The sequence below is a fragment of the Meriones unguiculatus genome, chromosome 8 (genome assembly GCF_030254825.1).
Source record: "Meriones unguiculatus strain TT.TT164.6M chromosome 8, Bangor_MerUng_6.1, whole genome shotgun sequence".
NCBI lineage: Eukaryota > Metazoa > Chordata > Mammalia > Rodentia > Muridae > Meriones > Meriones unguiculatus.
The window spans coordinates 19,721,299-19,742,351 of NC_083356.1; the positions used below are offsets into that span (position 1 = coordinate 19,721,299).

General features: G+C 52.8%; 1 protein-coding gene across 7 annotated transcripts; it reads right to left on the minus strand.

Annotated features, from left to right (window-relative positions):
* Positions 1-104: 104 nt before the first annotated feature.
* Csdc2 (cold shock domain containing C2) lies at positions 105-13,393 on the minus strand. Of its 7 annotated transcripts, none has more exons than XM_060388987.1 (4): positions 13,177-13,393; positions 3,617-3,915; positions 2,287-2,409; positions 105-1,962 (listed from the first exon to the last, which is right to left on the minus strand). In XM_060388987.1, the coding sequence occupies exons 2-4, from the start codon at positions 3,793-3,795 to the stop codon at positions 1,800-1,802; spliced, it is 465 nt and encodes a 154-aa protein (XP_060244970.1). In that variant the 5' UTR covers positions 3,796-3,915; positions 13,177-13,393; the 3' UTR covers positions 105-1,799. The 7 variants fall into 7 exon arrangements, 6 of the variants coding, with proteins under 6 accessions (XP_060244970.1, XP_060244972.1, XP_060244971.1 ...); XM_060388989.1 differs by lacking the exon at positions 13,177-13,393 and adding an exon at positions 12,859-12,973; XM_060388988.1 differs by lacking the exon at positions 13,177-13,393 and adding an exon at positions 12,805-12,944.
* Between the last annotated feature and the right edge of the window lie 7,660 nt (positions 13,394-21,053).

Sequence of the window (21,053 nt, forward strand, 5' to 3'; positions counted from 1 at the left end):
CAGAGGTCTGTGATCCCTTGAAGCCCCAAACATTGCCAGTACGCTGTGTCCTTCTTCAGACCCTTCCCCCAGGGCCCTCACAGACAGGCAACTCAAAGGCAGGGTGGGTCACAGTTGAGTTTATTGCCAGTGTTAGGAGGGATGGGAGTCCGTGGCTAGGATCTGGGTAGGGGGGCGTTCCGACTCGGGCACTGCAGCCCCCAAGAGTAGAAAGGAGGCTTATTACCCCTACCACTCAGGAAGCCTCAAGGTGATGACCACCAAGTGCCTGCTCATAGGAGCAAGACCTGGGTGCCCCTGGGGTCCATCTGTACCAACAAGTTCCTTGTCAAGGATCTGGCTGTCTTATTACCCTGTGCTCAGTTACAGGCAGGCCAGGGATTTGAACTCAGGTCCTCAAGCTTGCAGGGACAGGCCTTGCTAGAGAAGCCTAATTCACAGTGAGGTGTCAGATAGGTAGGTCCTTCCCAGTATGGGAGGCTGGTCAGCACTTCTCAGCAGCTCTCGGCTGCTGGACTCTGTGCAAAGGGTACTAGGACAAGGTGGGGTGCAAATACCCCAAATGACTACCCTGTGGTCCTGGAACACCTACAAGGCCATCTAGATGAGCACTGACCCCTGCATCCTGGGCATCTTATCTGTGCTCACATTTTACTTGCAGAATGGGTCTCCTAAGGGTCACTGTTGTGGCAGGCCTTCCCTGAACCCAGGACCCCACTTCTCTCATAGGTAATGGGCTTTCTAGAAGGGACACGTCTTAGCCCCAAAGGGACTTCAGATAAGAGGGATAGTCACTTCAGGAATGAATGAGAGAGAAAAGCCATCTCAGCTGCTGCCCTATTAGTGATAAGAGCCATTGTATAGATCCGGGAAGAGGGTCCAACCGGTTGGGGGTGGGGAAAAGGCCCGTGGTCTCCCTGGATAAGGACCATTCCTTTGGGTGCCTGGACCTGGCCTTGCCTAAAGTGACATGTCAGTCCATCGCTGCATCCTCAGCTGTTGTCATGGCCAGCACTGGGCAGGGCGTCCACAGGGTTTGTGCATCTTGGTGGAAGAGAAGATTCGGTCCAAGCTGGAGGAGACTGTGTCCCCGTGTCACCTCAGGGAGGGAATGAGCTTGGCTCTCCCGGCTCAGGTAGGAGCCCCTGTGGTTCAGAGAACATCTGCCGGCTAAAGAGAAAGGATTGGCCTCCACAGCAGGAGTTCTTAAGTTCCCTCCTGCCTTTGGCCAGGGCACCAAAGGGGTGGGGACAGGAAGATGAGCTAGGTTATGGCAGGGGCTAGCCATGAACCTCTGTTCCGTCCTCTTCCTCCCTAAAGTTAGAGGCCCCTACAAAGCACTTAGAGGCCTGGCTTCTGAGAGGAAGGGTCCCAGGCCGTGGCAGACACCCAGGTCCAGCATAAGAGACAGGAGCACAAGCAGACAGGGTTGGGTACTGGACTGAGTAGATCCGAGGACAGCAGTGAGAAACAGGCTCATGGGAGAGGGTCCCCCGGGTTCTCAAGAACATGACACAGACCCACAGAGACTCTGTATATAGATAGTGGGCAAGAGGGTGAGGCGGCCCTGTGTTCACGTGGCGGGGTTGGGAGGAAGGAGACAGGCCAAGGCAGGTCTGCTAGCTGTACTCCAACCCCAGGCCGGACCTCACAGGTTCTCGGGTCACAAGTGGGTGGGAGCACACATTCACGGCCACAAGCACGGACAGACAAAAGAGCACACCCAAGGGCTGGTCAGCAGCGCGGTGGGAGCACGGAGCTGGCTGCTGCCTGCCTCCTCATGAGGGACCCCCGCCTGCCTAGGAGCCCACAACCTGGCCAGACCATGTCTCATGGGGAGTGTGAGGAGCCAGCTGCGTGAGCACCACCTCCACGGCCTGGAACTTCTGGTTCTTGGGTGGGATGGGACACATCTTATAGGTCACCTCGTCGCCTTCCACGGGCACGTACTCCCCCTCGATGCTGGGGAAGAGGAGGGGAAAGACCAGCTCAGCATCAGAGCAGACAACCAGGGACCCTCAGCCAGTCTACCTGGAGCTCTGACGTGGGTATCTGATTTGTTTCCCCCTCTCTGAGGGGATGGAGAGAGGCAGATCTGGCTCTGAGGACTCCCATGATCTTAGTTAGCACAGTGCCAAAGGGCCTTTGCAGTGCTTATCGGGGTTCGGGGGGCTGCCGGCTGATCTCTGCTTCACCCCAGCCCACCCCTCTTCAACAGGGACAGGGAGCGGGAGAGGGTCAGGGTCGGGGAGACCCTCCTGAAACAGGGAGGGAGCAGGCACTCACTCAGAAACATGCACAAAGATGTCCTCGGAGCCATTCTCTGGCGTGATGAAGCCGTGGCCCTGTGAGCGTGAGAACTGCTTACAGACGCCCTTGAACACGGGGCCAGCCGAGGCTCGAGCTGTCCTGGGGATAGGGGAAGGGGGTTGGAGCTGTGGCCTGGAGAGTCCGTTCTTAGACCTCCCCCACCCACCCACCCCCAAAAAAATACTGCCATTGGATAAATAACAAGACTGGGTCCTGGAGCAGGACAATGGCCTGACCAGTGTTTTTTGGTGTGGCACAAGGGTGGTTCCTTGTCAGTGTCCCTCTAAACAGCACCCTCCATCCAGTTGTTTAGGCTTAAATGGAAGGCTTCTGAGTGGAGCTGGGGGTGTAGTTCAGTGGTGATGGTTTGCCCGCCGTGTGCAAGGCCCAGGCTCCATCCTCAGCGCTAGAAAACCAAACCAATGCCAAGAGGCATCTTCACTCCCGTGGCACTTACTGTCCTAAGTGTCATGGGTCACTAACTGTCCTTTGCTGTTTACTACCCAGCTGCTCTACACAGGACAACGCATTCTTTGCTATCTAGATTAGCGGTAATAACGGAGACCTTGCAGCCAGGCACAGAGGTGGGTGCATGCCGGTGAAACCCAACAGAACCCACCAGTTCAAAGTCAGACTGGCTGCCTAGCAAAGCCCTGTCCCCAGAAATAACTGAGGTGATGAGGTGGCTGTGGGGGTGAAAAATGTACTTGTCGCCATGCCTGAACACCTGAGTTTGAACCCCAGAAAGTCACTTTGTGGAAAAAGAGAACCCGCTCCTTACGGGTTGCTCTCTGACCTGCACACACAGGCTGTGGCAGGTACACATACACACACCCCCCAACAAGAACAATAATAATAAATGTAAAACTTTTTGGCTCCCACAAACCCTTCCCATCTGGCCTCACCTAGTCACCTCCCCAGACGCCCAAGGCTGGTCCCTGGCAGTCCACCACCCTTCCTTAAAAGTTTAACTCAGTGTTGTTCCACCTGCAACATTAAGTCCTATTATATTTATTATTATTATTATTTTGTTTTTTTTTCCAGACAGTTTCTCTGTGTGGCCTTGGCTGTCCTGGAACTCACTCAGTAGACCTGGCTGGCCTCGAACTCCGAGATCCGCCTGCTTCTGCCTCCCTGAGTGCTGAGTGCCTAAGGTGCCTACTTAACAGTAAGTTTTCCTGGAATGAAGGCATCAAAGAAGAGACCCTGAAGTCCCTGGACGGTCACACAGCTTCCTGGGAGGAAGGGTAGGCTGGACCCTGCCCTCCAGAAAGTTCAGGGACCTAGGGGAGGGGAAGGCACTCACGCCGAGTACGTCCTGGTCCGTTTAGTGGGCAGAGGGCTGGGCAGGTCCCGAGGAGCGATTCCACCGCCACGTTCCCAGATCCTACTGCCCTCCCTGTGGAAGGGGAAAGTGGGCCAGACAGGGGACTTGGGGGAGTGGAGAGGGGGCACCACCGGAGGTGACGTAGGCTCTGACGTCATGGCGGGGCCAGCGGGAGAGCCTGGTGGGCTCTGGGACGCAGGGGCCGGTGAAGGACTGTGGTGTCCTTTCGGGCAGGGCCCGGCCTCGCCCTGCTCAGCCTCACCAGCTGTGGACTCCGTCTGTAAGAGAAGAGAGACGAGCAGTTAAGAGCAGCCGGGGAACAGCTCTGGATCCTGGACACTGGTTGAGAGGACTGTGGAAGCCAGCCACTCCCAAAGGCGCTCACAGCCCCACCCTGCCAGGAAGACAAAATAATCGCGTAGGTTAGCACCAAAACAAGAGATAGGGAATGTAGCTCAGCTGTTAGAATGCTCGCAGAGCCAATGCCACATTAAAAAACAAAACAAAACAGAAACAGGCATGGACCAGGTGTGTGGACGCACACCTTTAGTTCCAGCACTCAGGAGGTAGAGACAAGTGGAGCTCTGTGAGTTCAAGGCCAGCTTGGTCTACATGGTTAGTTCCAGGATAGCCAGGGGTATGAAGAGTGACAGTGTCTCAAAAAAAAGAAAAAGAAAAAGGGAAACAAAAGAAAATAACACACCACACACACACACACACACACATACACACACAGCAGGCACGATAGTGCAAGCCTGTAATAATCCAGCACTCAGGAGGTAGAGGCAGAAAGACCAGAAGTTCAAGGTCCATAGGAAGTTTAAGGTCAGCCTGCAGTATATGAGACCCTGTCTCACAAAATAAAACACAACCTGCTTTAGGATCCCTAAGTTCTTCCAGTTTTCAGTTTAATTCTGTAACTCAGGGGTCTAGAGGTGGGACACGTGATCCCCAAGACTGGGCATAAATGTTAGCGCTTTCAACCTTACAGCCCCGGGTTCAGATCTTCTGTCCATGGTTTGGTGACTTCCTGGAGGTGCCCCATGGGACAAGAAGCGCCCTTTCTACTGGCTGACGGGTCGCAGTCAGTCCTCTGGACCTTTGATGTCATCTTCTGCTCTGCACTATGGGTAGCGTCTCATTTGATAGGAAGGCTGTCCCGAGGCCCACACGCCATTCAGTAGGCCCCAAAACGGGAACAGTGAGCATACGGTGAGCTCTTGGGAACGTGTTCTATTTTTCGTTAACCCAGTTTCTGCCTCACAAAATGAGGTTGAAGGGCTGGGGCTGGGGCCAGGGCTCCGTGAGGGAGCTGATACTTCCCATGCCCACAGCCCAGGGTCTAGCCTCACCAAGCAAGCTGGGGCGGGGACAGATAAAGACTCTAGACACCCCCCCCCCCAAGAAGTTGGTAATTCCCTCGGGAGGTGGTTTCTGCTGAGGACTGAGAGACAGAAAGCATGAACCTGTATGTATGAGTAGGTACTAACCTCACTGCTCTGGCCAATGCTTGTTTTAATTTTTTATTTCTTAATGGCCAGCGCTATTTTAAAAACTTTTTTGAGCAGGGCAGTGGTGGCTCACGCCTCTAATCCCAGCACTCGGGAGGCAGAAGCAGACGGAGCTCTGTGAGTTCGAGGCCAGTCTGGTCTACAGAGAGAGTCCAGGACAGCCAATGCTATACAGAGAGACCCTGTCTTGAAAAAAAAGAAAAAGAAAGATTGGCCGGGCAGTGGTGGAGCACACCTTTAGTCCCAGTGCTCAGGAGGCAGAGGCAGGCGGATCTTTGTGAGTTCGTAGACCAGCCTGGTCTACAGAGTGATTCCAAGACAGCCAGGGCTACACAGAGAAACCCTGTCTCGAAAAACAAAAAACAAAGCAAAAATTTTGGTAAGTTTTTTCACTGTCTTCTGTTGTCATATTTTAGGGGCTGGCACCTAGAAGACCTTGGGCAAGTGTACCTCTCCTGAGGAAAAGATCGTAACTCTCTTCTTATGCCCCACGCCCCCTTCTTCAAGAGCTCTGGAGTCCCAGGGTCTAAGCGATACTACTGTAGAAACTGGGGGAGACAGTGGTCTGGGGGCTTGGGGAAACCTCAGGACCAGGAGACCTCCGACTCTGCTACTACCTGCTGACCTCAGGGAGCGCTTACAGTGGCCTCAGTCTCCTCATCTGACCTGCCTCCCCCTCTCATAGGCCCTTTTGCAGCTTGCCTGAGCCAAGTGCTGGGATTAAAGTTACCACTGCCTGGAGCTTTTTTTTTTTTATGCTGCTTCTCCTTCCCTCTCTGTCCCCAGTACTTGAGGTTGAACCTAGGGCCTCACACATGCTAGGGCCAGGGTTCTACCACTGAGCCATCCCCAAGTGTCCCATCCCCGTTCTGCAAAGCTCTCATCAAACCGAGGCCTCACGTTTGCTTCCCCACTGCAAACTCCATGCCCCTCAGCCATGCACGCTTTCGAGGAAAACAACCAAAGCAGACGCTTCAGGCGAGTGTGATGTCTCACCCGTAACTCTAGCACTCCCAAGACTGTGACACAAGTTCCAGGAGGCTACAAGTTCAAGGCCAGTGTGGGCTACAGAGTAAGAACCCTGTCCCAAACAAAAGTCTACATCAAAAAAAAAAAAAAAAAAAAAAAGAAAGAAAGAAGGAAGGAAGGAAGGAAGGAAGGAAGGAAGGAAGGAAGGAAGGAAGGAAGGAAGGAAGGGAGATTGGTTTAAAAATCAGCCGTAGAACCATTACTGGTATTGCAGAGGATCCCTGGTTGTGTTTCCAGCACCCACATGGTGGCTCAAAACTATCTGTAACTCCAGTTCCAGGGGTCTGCTGCCCTCTTCTGGCCTTCACAGGTACTTCACATAGGCTGTGTGCACATATTTGCGCGCGCGCGCTTGCGCGCGCACACACACGGGCAAACACTCAAACAAAAAGCAAACCTTGCACAAGAATATTGACAGCTGTTCACAGTTGCCTAAAAGTTCTACCACCAGGGGCTGGAGAGATGGCTCAGAGGTTAAGAGCCCTGGCTGCTCTTCCAGAGGTCCTGAGTTCAATTCCCAGCAGTGGCTCACAGCCATTTACACGGGGGTCTGATGCCCTCTTCTGGCATATAGGTGTACACATTGCATTCGTCTACATAAAATAAAGAAATAAATATTAAAAAAAAAAATAATTCTACCACCAGACACCCCGAGTGCAGACAGGAAGATGGGTAATCTAACACCCTGCAATCCCGCCACGGAGTGACCATGGGCCCTACATAGGTATGAAATACCACTGCCTGTCACACAACACAAATGAACCCTGAGAACACGACTGTGGGCTAAAGACCGAGGTACGATAGCACACATCAGGTTGATCTGCTGTCACGGCCGGCTGGGAGGAGTCATTTCTTTCTTTCTTTCCTTCTTTTTGGTTTTATGAGACAGGGTTTCTCTGTGTAGCCTTGACTGTCCTGAACTTGCTTTGTAGACTAGGCTGGCCTCGAACTCACAGAGATCTGCCTGCCTCTGCCTCCCGGGTGCTGGGATTCCAGGCTTGGGCCACCACAGGCTAGGTCTTTTCTTTTAGAGTGCTGGCTGCCAAAAACGTTTATTCGGTAAGCACTGTGGGGACAGTCCGTGAGAATTCACTGCAATCCAGCGGGCTGTTCATTTTATGCAGGTTGATTTTCCCCCCTCTGATGCCGGGCATGGTTGCCAGCTAGGCATGCTCTCTACCACGGAACTCCACCCCGGATCCCAATCAAAGGAACCGCATAACCCATGGATTGCATCTCAGTAAAACTGTTGTCAAAAATAAGGTAGGCATCACAGTTTCCGGGGTCGTGCAGCCCTTCGCGCTGGTCCCAGGCCCTGGGTCCTTGCTCTTCGTTCCCTGGGCCACTGGACCTACCCCGCTGCAGCGCCCTAAGGCCTGGTGATGTGCTTGGCAGTGCCAGCCAGCAGTAGGGGATGAGAGGGGAGGAGCCACAGCGGTTACCAAGGAGACGTAGGGGCGGCTCCACCAGCCAGGTGATTTGTGGCTGGGAGGGCGGAGCGCGGGGGCGGTGGACAGCAAGCTAAGCGGGAGGAGAAGGCCGCATGGCCACCTGGGTGAGCAAGGGGAGCTGAACAAGAGGGGCCCCCTCCTCAAGGGCGCCCTGAAGGCGGAAGCAGGTAAATGTGGGAGCACCAGGCAGGTGCAGCCGCCTGGGAGTTAGACAGGACCGGCTCCTGAGGACGCTGGACCAGCACCCCCCCCACATCTATCCCCCCACCCCAACATTTCCCCGCGCTTCCTTAACACTGCTCCTCCTCTGCTCCTGACTGGCTTCCTTGCCCCACAGCTCCCTTTTCCCAGTTTAATTCCTGCGGCATACCTTAAACAACAACAAAAGGGTTTCTCTGTGTAGCAGCCCTGGCTGTCCTGGACCCACTTGCTTTGTAGAGTACTCTGGCCCCGAACTCACAGAGATCCACCTGCCTCTGCCTCCTCGAGTGCTGGGATCATTTTTGTTTGTTTGTTTTGGTGTATATGAGTGTGTGTTTATGGGGAGCGGTGCACGTGGTATGTGTGCGTGGAGTCAGAGGCCAAAGGTTCTTGCTGAATGTCTTCCTCTGTTGCTCTCCACCAGCCTGGCTGGCCAGTGACCCCCAGGGCTCTCCCTGCTTCTGTCCTCCAGTGGGTGACAGAGGTACTCTGACGGCATGGCTTTTTCCGTGGGTGTCAGGGATCACACTCAGGACCCCAAGTTTGCAGTTACTTTATGCAGTAGGCCATCTCCCCAACTCTATTTTTGCTTTTTTTTGGGGGGTGGGGAGTTGTGGAGGGTTAGGGTCGCACTATGCAAATTGTCCTGGAACTTCCTATGTAACCCAGCCTGGACTAGGATTTCCATCCCCTTTGCCTCAGCCTCCCACGCCCTGGGACTATGGGTTACTCCCCAATGCCTGGCTGCTGTTACTTTTTTTTTTCCTTTAAGATTTCCTTTATTATTTTAAATTACATGCACATGTGTGTGTCGTATATGCGTGCAGATGCCCACGGAATGCAGAAGAGGACACTGGATCCTCTAGAGATGGAGATGCAGGCAGTGAGAGCCGCACAGCGGGGGTGCTGGAGAAGGAACTTGGGTCCACCGAAGAGCAGTAACCACCCTGAGCCATTGGGCCATCCTTCCAGGGCCCCTCCCCTTTTCTTTTGAGACGGGGTTTTATGTAATCCAAGTTAGCATTGGACTAAGTTTGAAAGTTAAAAAAAAATATTTTTTATTTTTTTGAGCCTGGCAGTGGATGGCCCAAGTCTTTAACACCAGTACTCAGGAGGCAGAGGCAGGCGGATGTCTAAGTTTGAGGCCCCTCTGGTCTCTAGACCTAGTTCCAGAACGGGCAGGGTTACACAGAGAAACCCCGTCTTTGAAAAGCCAAAGCTAACTAAAGAAATAGAAATAAAGATTAAAAAGAAAAATAAAAAGATTTAAATTCTTACTTATTTTGTGTGTATGTGTGTATACATGTTAATGTACATACATGTGTGCAGTGCCCACAGCAGCCTGACGAGGGCACCTGGCGCTAGAGTTACAGGTGACGGAGCCACCAGGTGTGTGTGCAGAGAGCCAGACTAGTGTGTGAGCAGCAAGAGCTTTTAACGGACGCACTGCTCCAGCTCCTGAACATGCAATCCCGTGGTCAAGATGAGCTTCTGCTCCTCTGCCTTCGCCCCTGAGCCTGGGGGTGCAGGCTTGAGCAGCGATGCCCTGGCTTGTATTGGTTGGACAGGGCTCTTTGGGACCAGAAAGAGGGGCCTGAGCTGGAAAAGCTGTGTAACACCTAGAGAGCCTGGTAAGAAGAACATACCGAGCAAGCCTCCAGCTCAGACCCTGTTTCCAGAATACTGATGCAGGAAGGGGCCAGCGGTGCCAAGGCTTTCGTTGTTTGGATGCCAGTACGCTACGCAAAAGGCCTTTTGGGTTTTTGTTTTTGTTTTTCCTTTTGTTTTACATTTGTTTATTTACTGGGGACTGCAGACTGAGGCAGGTCTCCAGCAGCCAAGTCCATCCTTGAACCTCTAATCTTCCTGCATCCACCACCTGAATACCGGGTGATAGGCGAGTGTCATGACCACGCCGCCCAGGACCTCATGCAAGCAGGGCTCTGAGAGACTCCAAGCATCACCTGCCACGAATAGGCATGTTCTTGGCCATGCACAGCGGCTCTGGCCCACCTGCCAAGCTCACCATTCCCTGCATGAAAGAAAGCCAACCCGACAAACTTCTTCTGCAGTGGCCAGTGGCAGGGCCGGGAGAGGCAAAACCAAAACCCCGGAACTGTTTGGAGATAACCCAAGGTGTGACGAGGTGTCCCAGGACCATGGCACTCAGGACAGTGAGTCAGCTGGGGCTGGGCTCCAGTTCTCAGACCCTCCCTCCTAAAGGACAAGGTATAGATGGGACTGTTGTGGCACACGCCTTTAGTCCCGGCACTTGGGAGGAATTATCCTGGATCTCTGAGTTTGAGGCCAGCCTGGTCTACAGAGCAAGTTCCAGGACAGCCAGGGCTACACAGAGAAACTCTTGTCTTGAAAAACAGAAGTTAAACAAAACAAAAAAGGGGGTGGAAATGGGGGTTACAAATGGCTGTCTTGACAAGGAGAGCGGTGACACACAACTTTAAAATCCCAGCACTGTGTGACCCAGGACAGGTAGTTGTCAGTCTTTGGGCCTCACCTTTATCCCAAACACGTGAATCATCATTGGCCCCCAGGTGACTGATGAAGGTGAGTGCAATTCTTCTCTGAGGCATCAAATCACCCATGTGGACATGCCCAAGGAGGCAGTTCCCAAGCCATGACCTAAAGAATCTACACACCTGAATACACGCGCACACACACACACACACACACACAAATAAAATGGAGTGGCAAACACTGGGTCCATATACACGGGGGAGGGTCCCCGTCTACTCTGGATGATGAGACTTGCCAGCCAGTCTTCATTTGGCAAGTCTCTGCCAGCCACCCTCTATCACCTTAACCAGCCACAGGTCAGGCGCTTGTGCCTCGTGAGAACCCAAGCAGTAATTACCACTGACATGCCCATTCTTCAGAAGAGTAAACTGAGTCCCAGAGGGGTTGAAAGGACTCCCTGAAGTCACCCATGTGGCCCAGGAGCATTCTTGAGCTTTGGGGAGGTCTAGAAGAGGGATGTACATCCAAGGCAAGGGAGAAAACCCTCAGTGTCCTGGACAAAACCTCCCTCTTCCAGTCTCCCCTGAAGAATGATGTACAGAGCCAAAGAAGACTTGGGGAGCCAGGATTTGGGGTTCTATTTCTGGCATTGTGCTGACTCAGACCATGACCTTGGGTGAATCACTCACCAGCTCTGTGAAGCTTGAAAACAACTCCCCCAATAAAAGTGTTCCAGCCCCAAGTCCCCATTATGGGGGTGCAGGTAGGGAGGAATGGGTACAGTTTAAAATAGACAGGGGACACACGGAAGGTGGAGGAAGAGCTGGTTGGTGTCTCAGGCTTGTCCATGCTGGGTCCTGGTAAGGTGACAGAACAACCTTGGGACCACCAGACAGAAGTGACACCTGCCTGGCTCCTCCCTCCCCCAGCTTCCCAGACACTCCTTAAAATACACCAGCTGTCCCTGCAGCTGGAGGTGACCTAATTAAACCTGGTTCTCCTTTTCCTCTCTTGCACCGTGGTGTGTGTGTGTGTGTGTGTAAGGGGCTGTCCCAGCCAATATTAAAGATTAATTATTTAAGTGACCCTTTACTCTCCTGGTCACATGCCCAGGCAGCCCTGGGGCTGTTTTCTTAAGGCCTCTGGGCTTCTCTGGCATTATTGGGGGAAGGGAGAGCCAAGCTAGCACCTAGACCCAAGTTCACAGACACGCTCCACCTCCACCTGACCCGTTTGAGCCTAGGCAAGTCGCCTTCCCATTCTGGGTCCCCTGGAGCTCTCTTCTACTGGCCAAAGCCACACACACAGTGGCAGGATGGGAATGTTCAGTGAGGTCTCAGAGTCCCTGGGCTTCCCAGGGTGCTAAGTCACCTCCTGCCGGCTGGCTGTCATTTCTGGGGGAAGGGAGGGTGTGGGCTGAGCCCACCCCGGATTTTACCCCCTCACCTTGCTGTGGCTCTCCCCACATTGCCTGCTCGCAGGGCTCTGGGTCCTGGCTGCCAAGCTGTGACCAGCTCTCAGGTCCAGAAAGCCCTAGGCCTGGTATCACCTGCAAAAGGTGGGTGAAGGGGGGGCGGGGAGGAAGTGGTGGCAAATGTCCCTGCTCCTCCATCTATCCATCTCTGCGGATCCTTGGGGAACATTAGGGAGCCCCCTTCCTAGCCAGTAAGCATCTTTAAACCTCGTGTAGCCATCTGTCTCCAGGCCCGGGATAAACTGGTTTGTTCTCCCGGGACCCTTTCTGCTAGCTTGTTTGTACTAGTTTTTTTTTTTTTTTTTTTGAAGGTGGGGCCAGGGACAAGGACGGAAAATAGATGTTTTGGGGACTTTCAAGGCGGTGTGGGGCAAGAATGGGAAGTGACACCCCGAACCTGGACATTCATGTCAGAGACCTCTGGGATGGAACCAGGTTTGGGAAAGAGCTTTCACTTCGCACCCCCACCCCAGGCCTGAAAATCGTCCTTCCCAGGGAAAGGCCCTGACTGGATGGCATCTAGGCAAGCCAGTGCCAGGCTGCCGGAGACGGTGCCCACCCCCCACCGGGCACACTTCCTTCTCCCCTCCCCCAGCCCCCGCGGATGCAGCAGTTCACACTCTGGATTTATTATTGTTCTCACTCCTGTGAACCCTCCCTCCCTGGGAAGAGCCTGCGGCCTGGCAGGGACCTGCTGTCTCCTTGTGGGTGCCAGCGTCGTCCCCTTATCTCCACTCAGTCTCCTTGTGCCAGGCTCGGACCACTGAGGAGCTGGATGCCAGCCAAGGCCAGCCTGGGTCCTTACATCCCACAGCAAGGGTTGCCCGGCAGCCGCTGGGCTTTCACCCCTGCCCCCTGCCCTACAGTGGGCTTGCATTCAGGCAGAAGAGGAGGTCAGAGCTACCCTAGCATGCGGCGGGGGTGGGGGCGGGGGGGGATAGAGTCAGGAGAAGACAGCTGCTCTGGGTCCCCCTGCCTGCCCCAGGCGGTCCCTCCCCTCTGCCCTGGCCTCAATGCCCGACTAGCCTTTTAGGGTCTGGAGGGAGCCATGGCTTTCTCTCACCCAGTTCCCAGACCGACCGGAGGCTGCGCCTTGGCAGACAGCTGCTGTTATCTGCCTCACGACCCAGACGCCAGTCCCAGACAGACGTTCACACACACTGAGACGCGCGCGGGAGCCGCGCCGCCTCAGCTTTTCTGGAGGGTCAAGGGGAGAGGAGGGAAGGGCGATGGGATCCTCTACATCCCCGGCAGCCTCCGGGCAGAGCCGGGCTGCTCCGCCTCTGACCTTTCCAGCCTCCTCCTTTCCTGGTACCATCCGCCCTTGCCCCAGCCTCTCCCACAGTTTCCATCACCGGCTTCGTTCCGGTCCCCCCGCCCCCCCATGCTACCCCTTACCTCGCCCTGGCAGCTGGGTCCAGGCACTGCCTCCTGTAGTGGGCAGCACCCAGTCTCTGGAGCGTGGAGCTGGCCGCGAGGGTCACGTCTGGATGATGCACTCTCTGTGCTGTGTGTGTGTGTGTGTGTGTGTGTGTGTGTGTGTGTGTGTGTGTGTGGTGTGCAGGAGGCACCTCGGCCCCTCACTCACTCACTCACACACGCCTTCCTGCTGACGTCAGGATGTGCTGGAGGGAGGGACTGGGATGGGAATTTGTACTCCCAGCTTAAAGGGACACTAGGCTGTCTCTTCTCTGGCCTCCACCTCCTGAGCCCGGCAAGTGCTGGGCGAGTGGCAAAGCTGCGTCGCTCAGAGCTTTAATGCCTTTAATGCGTCGTGTTTTGGAAAGTGGCTTTTATTACCGGGTCAAGGTATAATTTGCCCTGCCAGGTCAGGGCAGCTGCTGGGGAGGGGAGCGGTGGGAGAGCTGGAGATAGTGCATTCTTGGTGACTGGGGAACAGCTGGGAGGTCCAGCAGGGTGGGAGGATGTATCCTGGAGAAGGGAGGCCCCGGTAGAGAGGCGAGCCTCTGGGAACCGGCCAGCTTCCTAAGGACTCCCAGACATTCCATTCCCTCTGGAGCCTCAGGCACAGCTCAGCAGCTGTGCTCAGCTCTGGCCCCTCAGAGGATCTGAGCTCACCAAGTAAAGAATGCGCTCAAATCTCTTTGGCACACATGAGGTCCTTGGTAGGGAAGAGTCTGGGAGGCCCCGGGAAGAGAGGCCAGACTCAGCAGGTCGGTCCAAACAGTTCAGGGCTGGGATCCCTCTTCAGATGGCGCTGGATTTGACTCTCAAGACCTCAGTCCTCCCCAAGGGGACAGCTAAGGCTCGACTGTCTATGGGCTCAGGGCCAGACTGCAGGAGGCCTCCACAAAGTACGACTTCTCTGCCCCCACTCCTCGTCCCCTCTCCACAACCTCAGCTTAGAAAGAAGTCTTCCCCAGGTACCATTTTAGTACACTGAATCCCAAAGAAGGGCCTTCATGCTGGCACAGACCAAGAAGCACCAGCCCTCGGAAGGGTGAAGTTGAAAGGTTTCAAGTTTGAGTCTAGCCTGGACTACCTAGAGACACCTTGTCTCAAAAACAAAACAAAACAAAAAAAAAACAAAAAACAAATCAAAAGAGACATGATAGGGGCTGGAGAGATGGCTCAGAGGTCAAGAGCACTGGCTGCTCTTCCAGAGGTCCTGAGTTCAATTCCCAGCAACCACATGGTGGTTCACAACCATCTATTATGTGATCTGGTGCCCTCTTCTGGTGTGCAGACGTACGTGCAGGCAGAGCACTGTATACACAGTAAGTACATACATTTAAAAAAGAGAGACATTAAAGTTCACACCTGTGACCCCAGCACTCAGGAGGTTAAGAACTGCCATGAACTTGAGGCTAGCCTAGACCCTGTGACAAGGTCACCTGTCCAGAAAGCAAGCAGACCTCTGCTGGGATTACAGTCGTGTGCCACTGCACCCAGTTTAATAAAAATAATTTAAAAAAAGAAAAACTCAAATGGGGGGGCTTTGATCCAGATGTAAAGTGAATAAATAATTAAGTTAATGAAAGGAAACCTCAAACAGACAAACACTGGCATAAAGGTGAAGAGATAGACAGGAATGGTAACAAACAAGTAAATAAAAAAAAAAAAAGTAGCAGCCAGGTGTGGTGACACACGCCTGTAATCCCACTCAGGGAGGCGGAAGCAGGTGGATCTCTGTGAGCCCGAGGCCAGCCTGGTCTACAAAGTGAGTCCAGGCCAGTCAGGAGGACTCTGTAATACAGAGAAACCCTATCTTTAAAAACCAAAATGAATGAATGAATGAATTGAATGAATGAATTTCAGCTTCTTTGTGACAAGGTCTGGCCATGTAGCCTGATGGGCCTTAAGCTTGTGATCATTCTGCTTAGGCCTCCTGAGTGCTGGGGTTCCAGTCTCTGCCTCATTTGCTTGTTTTTGAAACAGGGTCTCCTGTACCCCAGGCTAGGTTGGAACTTGCACTAGAGAGCGACTGTGGACTAATTCCAGTCTATATCATGGATGCTGGGTTTGTAAGCGTGTGCTGGTAACAGTAATTCCTGTACCTTCCCCTCAACTTTTCTCTTCTCTCCCCCCACTCTCTCTCCTCCTCCTTCCTAGCAGGGGGCTTCACTGTCTACCAGCTTAGAAGTAATAGAGTGGCAGAACAGAAACCTGAGCTAGCCTTGAACTAAGTATCCCAGGCTGGCCTTAGACTCACAGCAGTCTTCCGAAGGCAGCAGTGTCCTCGCAGAGGAAGGCTACGATGGACACCCGCGACTTTTTTAGCCTGCCGTCGACTTTCCGACTTTCCCTCAGGTGAGGGCCTGCTTGGTGTCACATGGGTGAATGACCTGCCTCTCCCTTCTCAGTCCCAGGACCTTTGGCCCAGTCTAGCCCCACAGAGCCAGGGAGCGGATTTCTCCAACACCCCCCTCCCCCCCGGACAGAAATGAACCACGCTTGCCTGAGCCTGGAAAGCAGTTGTGGGCAAAGGCCCTGTGCTCAGGTGGGCAGAAGGATCCATCAGAGCAATAGGAAGGGGCTGATACAGCAGGAGAAGTAGGGGAAGTCAGTGTCAGGAGCTAGGGTGGGAGGTGGGAGGCAGGCCTCTACGGCCAGCTGTGTGGGGGCTGGCATTTGGTCCTTGTGGACTAAGTTCATGGCCAAGGTCTTGATCACTCCCTTTTCTTTCAGCTTCCTTTCTGTGCCTGCCACTGGGCCTGCCAGGCAGCAGGGTGCAGTGAGTGAAGGAGGCTGGTGGTGGTTTGAAGTAGTGTGGTGATCACACACACACACACACACACACACACACACACGCAGGCAGAGAGACCACAGCTGTTCATTCAGGAAGTGAGCAGCCAGCCGGGACACACCCACCCACCCACCAGCCTCTGAGTAACAAAGAAATCGTCTGCTTGCATCCAGGGGCTCTCCGAGAAGGCTATTTTTGTGAAAAGCTGAGAATTCAAAAGCTCATCTCCTGGAAAGCCTTTCTCACTGCAGAGAAGCAGAGAGAGGGCTGGGGAGAGCCAAATAGCGTCACATCCCTCTCAATTACACCTCGCTCTAATTCTCACTCCTGTAATCCACCGTAACCAACCGGTGGCACTAGGCCTGGACCTGGGTGGCATCCACCGACTTCATTACTTCAGTGCACACACATCCCCGTGCTGTCCGTAGACCCAAGAGAGATGAAGTTTAGGCAAGGAGAGGTTAAGTACCTTATCCACTGGCTCCTACCTGTAATCCCAGCACTCAGAGAGGCAGGAGGATTGCCTAGAGTTTGAGGCTAGAATGCTCTACACAGTGAGCTCCGGGCCGGTGCGCCCTACACAGTGAGACTCTGTTTCGAAGGAAAACAAAACAAGAAACTCGAGCAGCATCACAGAGCTGATACTGGAGCTGGTATTCAAATCCAGGGTTCAAGCCGGGTGCGGTGGTGATGGTGCATGCCTGTAATACCAGCGCTCTGGGAGGCAGAGACAGGCAGATGGCTGTGAGTTTGAGGCTAGCCTGGTCTGCAGAGCAAGTCCAGGACAGCTAAGGCCACACAGAAAAACCCTGCCTTGAAAAACAAACAAACAAAACAAAAGAAAATGCAGGGTTCAAAAGGCATGATGGTGTATGCCCATCAATCTAGCATCTGGGCGGAGGGCAGCCAGGCTGTGTACTCATTCTTTAGCTTGGAGGAGGTGGAAAGCGCGTTTCCCTCCGTTACATTCTTGTTCTTTCTGCTATGCCACGGTGCATTTGAAGTGTCTTCTCTTTCCCTGGGCGCCCCGTCTCCTCTGCCATGGAGCCCCTCTCTAGCCCTGCACTACCATTTCTGCCCTGTAAGTTAGGATGATCTTTCTTTCCACTCCCTCATCCCCAGCTGATCCTCTCACTAATCTAAGTACTATTCTGTCAAACCGGATCTCTTTCAGCACTTAGGGGAAAAAAAAAGTATTTTATCTATTTATGTGTCTGCATGCTCTGCACGGCTTGTGCCAGGAGGTCAGAGGGCAGATTTGGAGAGTCGGTTCTCTCTTTCCATCTATCTATCTAGCTATCTATCTGTCTGTCTGTCTGTCTGTTGAGACTGGATTTCTCTGTGTAGCCCTGGCTGTCCTGGAACTCGCTCTGAAGACCAGGCTGGCCTCGAGCTCAGAGATCCACCTGCTGTGCCCCTGCCTCTGGAGTGCTGGGAGTAAGATGTGCTGCTGCTGAACTGCTGGTTCTTTCCTTTCAGCATGTGGATCTTGGGGACTGCACTCAGGCCCTCAGGATGGTACGCTCTCCTGACCTGGCTCTTTTCTAGGCACTGGGGAATCCAGTCGGGGAAGCAGGAACTCTCTATCTTCGTGGAGACGGCAATAAAACAACCTAATAACCACGCGCTGTCATGCTAGAAGGTAATAAACGTCCCGAAGAACTGGTAAGCAGGAAGTGGGATAGGGAGTGAGGCTGATGGGTGGCCTGTGATTTAAGATGGGAGTTGAGAGGGGCCTCGGCCTGGCTCCTCCCCAAGAAAGATGCAGCACTTCAAGGTCTAGACAGGAAGATGAGAGTTTTTAATATTGCTTGTGCTGGTGATGAACCAGCCTGCCTCCATCTTAGGCTTGAAAGCTGTCTTACAGTAAAGACAACGTTGGTTCCTTCGTTATGATTAAACCTCTGTCTCTCAAGGATCAACTGCAACCTTAGCTACAAATGGTTCTGTGCTAGCTGTGCCAGAAATGGCAGCCATGTCTTTGTTTCTTCTTTCTTTAAATGTATTTATTTATTTTAGATCCCGACTGTAGTTCCCTCTCCCTCCTCTCCTCCAAGTCCCTGTCCCCCACCTTTCCTCTCCCCACCCCATCCAGGTCTTTGTTCCAAAGTATCGTTATGACCATCTTGCTACCCTGCCTTTGTTTCAAAAGGTTATTAGAACCACCTGAGGTTTGACAGGTTTGTTGGGTTCTGCTCCTGTAGCTCCTCCTGTTCACTTGTCAAAGCCCCACTTTGGAAACCCCGTACCTCTGAGCTCTAAAAGCCCTTATCTTCACCATGTTCAGTGCTGAGCTCCCTCACCTTAGGGGGAGGCGGCCTGTGTATGCGTACACGAATAAAAAAAGCTTGCTCTAATTAATTGCTCACTTTGATTAATTTAGCCTTGATGGTTTGGGTCAGTGGTCTTTCTCCTGGAATCTTTGGGATTAACACTGGGCTGGAACCCAGGACCCTGACTATGCCCAGCATGTGCCCAACCAACAGCCTCACCCCAGCACGAGAGTGAAAATTTATTTTTCCTGTAGCTAGTGTTGGCCTCATGCTCACTCTCTCCAGCCTCTACCTCTGGAGAGACGAGGTCACAAGATTGTGAAACCACATCTGACTACAGAGTGAGACTCCTAACGTGGGGGTGCACGCCTCTGATCTCAGCACTTGGGAAGTAGTCAAAGGAGAGACAGTAGTTCAAGGCCAGCCTCAGCTTCATAGTGATTTCAAGCCTGAACTGTATAAAGCCTATCTAAAAAACAAGAAACAAACAAAAATCCAAAACCCCAAAAGCAGAAGAAAGGAGCTAGAAATGGCAAGGCTATTAACCTGTTTAAGCAGGGGATGACTTGGAATGCTGGACCCTCAGGCCCCTGTGTTTTAAGTGCAGGCATTATAAACACCACTTCATAGCTGGCTTTTTTGTTTTTTGACAGGCTCTCTCTAAGCAGCCTTACATCTCTTGGAACTTATTATGCAGACTTGCCCCTAACTCTCAGAGATCCTCTTGCCTCTGCCTCCCAAGTGCTGGGATCAAAGGTGTGCGCCACCTCGACCAGCCTTTTCTTTTCATACAGTCATGCCTGCCTGTATTTCCTCAGCGGGCTTTGAGCCACAAGCGAGCCTCCTCAGTCAGGCCCCAGTGTGGCTGCGACTACAGGCATGCTCCATTACAATTCCTGCATTTTTAGATTAAAAATGATAAATCTCAAAAGTCATTCCCCGGGAACCCGTCATTATTCTTTTCTTCGGCTTTATATCTTTCTGTTAAAAGATATACTAGATGTCTTTTCCCCAAGGATGTTTTTCTTTATTTGTTTTTTTTTTTTAATGATCTATCTCTTTATTCTTATGTACATTTTATGCACATTGGAGTTTTCTCTGCATGTCTGTCTGTCTGTCTGTGTGAGGGTGTCAGATCCACTGGAGCTGGAATTTCGGACAGTCGGGAGCTGCCACGTGGGTGCTGGGAGTCGAACCCAGGTCCTCTGTGAAGAACAGCCAGCGCTCTTAACTTCTGAGCTGCCTCTCCTGCCCTGATGTTTTTCTTTTGAAAACTAGGGTCTTGCTGGTCGTGATAGCGCACACCACTAATCCTAGCGGGGAGGCAGAGGCAGATAGATTTCTGTGAGTTCAAAGCCAGCTTGATCTACAAAGCGTAGTCCAGGACAGCCAACGTGTCACAGAGAAACCCTGTCACAAAACAAAACAAAACAAACTAAACTAAAAAACAACAACAAAAAACCCACAAAACACACACACACAAAACAAACAAACAAACAAACAAAAAAACCAAAACAAAACAAAACAAAAAAAACCTAGGGTCTCATGTAGTCAGATCTGGCCTTGAACTTTTGATCGTCCGGACTTGTTCTCCTCGGTGCTGGGGTTGGAGGTGTGCCCCAGCGTGCTCAGCTGCAGACTCCTTTGAAATCGGTTCTGTCATTAGCGCTGTTTTGCAGAGCAGTGTGGGCACCGGGACCTTCACTGCCATGGCCACCAGTGTCTGATTCCTGTGCTGTGGCGTGGGAGCGCCATGCCCTGCACCGCCCCACTTGACTCTCCTCAGGCCCTGACTGGTTCCCAGCCCCTTTCCCCCTTCGCTCTTTCACTCTTGGCAATCACAATTCCGCTGCCCTTTTGTTCATTCAAATAAGCCATATTCTCAAGCCCTGGCCACGTGCCAGGCACTGGTCTGGGCCCGGATGTTGTAGACAGAAGCCGTACAAAGGTCCTCTGCGGCCGGCGAGCTTGTAGACTGAGTTGCTTGTGTACTTTGTAAACCACCTCAATCTTACACGGAACAAGGCAGAGAATGTGTAAAGAGGCCGGATTTTTTTTTTTTAAACCACTGCATAAAACAAAACTTTGTGCCAACAAATTGTGGAGCTGAGGACCACAAAAGAGGACAGGGCTCTGAAACCCTGGGCTCCACAGCCCGCCGGCCTCCCCCTCTCCCCCGCTTCCATCTTCCCACCCCGCTAACAGCGGAAGGCCTCAGGCTTTGGTTTTGCCCATTTCTGTCCCTGAGGGTAGGCTGTCCATCTCCTCAGTGCCCAAGACCTCCTCACTCTGACCAACTTTGCTGTCTCCTGCTGCCAGCCTGCTCCTTCTCCTCCTTTCTAGCCTTTCCGCCCCCTTCAGATCCACTGTCTACCCGGCCGGCTGGTGTGCCAGGTCCCCATTTTAAGCCAAGGCGCATGCGCACACGCAAAATTAAAAAAAAAACGCGCAAATAAAGGTGCAATTTTAAAAGATGTTACAGATTTGACAGGGTCGGTTGGATGAGTCAGAAGGTGAAAGCACGTGTCAACGTCTCAGGCTTGAGGATTTGCGTTCAATCCTTGCAACAAAGCTTTGCAAGGAAGGAGAAAAATCTACCCTGTAAATTGTCCTTTGACCTCCACATCTGCACCACGGAGTGCGTGTGTCCACACACAAGTGCAATTTAAAAACTAAAGAAACAGGTGTTGCAAAAGTAGTTTGAGGGCTGGAGAGATGGCCCAGAGGTTCAGAGCACTGCCTGTTCTTCCCAGAAGTCCTGAGTTCAATCCGCAGCAACCGCATGGTGGCTCACA

Bases quoted from the DNA above. Each gene is read 5' to 3' on its own strand.
- Csdc2 (XM_060388987.1), bottom strand. From the start codon at position 3,795: ATGACGTCAGAGCCTACGTCACCTCCGGTGGTGCCCCCTCTCCACTCC. The intron at 2,410-3,616 runs GTGAGTGCCTTC...CCCTATCCCCAG, and splicing joins CGGACCAGGACGTACTCGGC to GACAGCTCGAGCCTCGGCTG. The intron at 1,963-2,286 runs GTGAGTGCCTGC...CCTCTTCCCCAG, and splicing joins ATCTTTGTGCATGTTTCTGA to CATCGAGGGGGAGTACGTGC.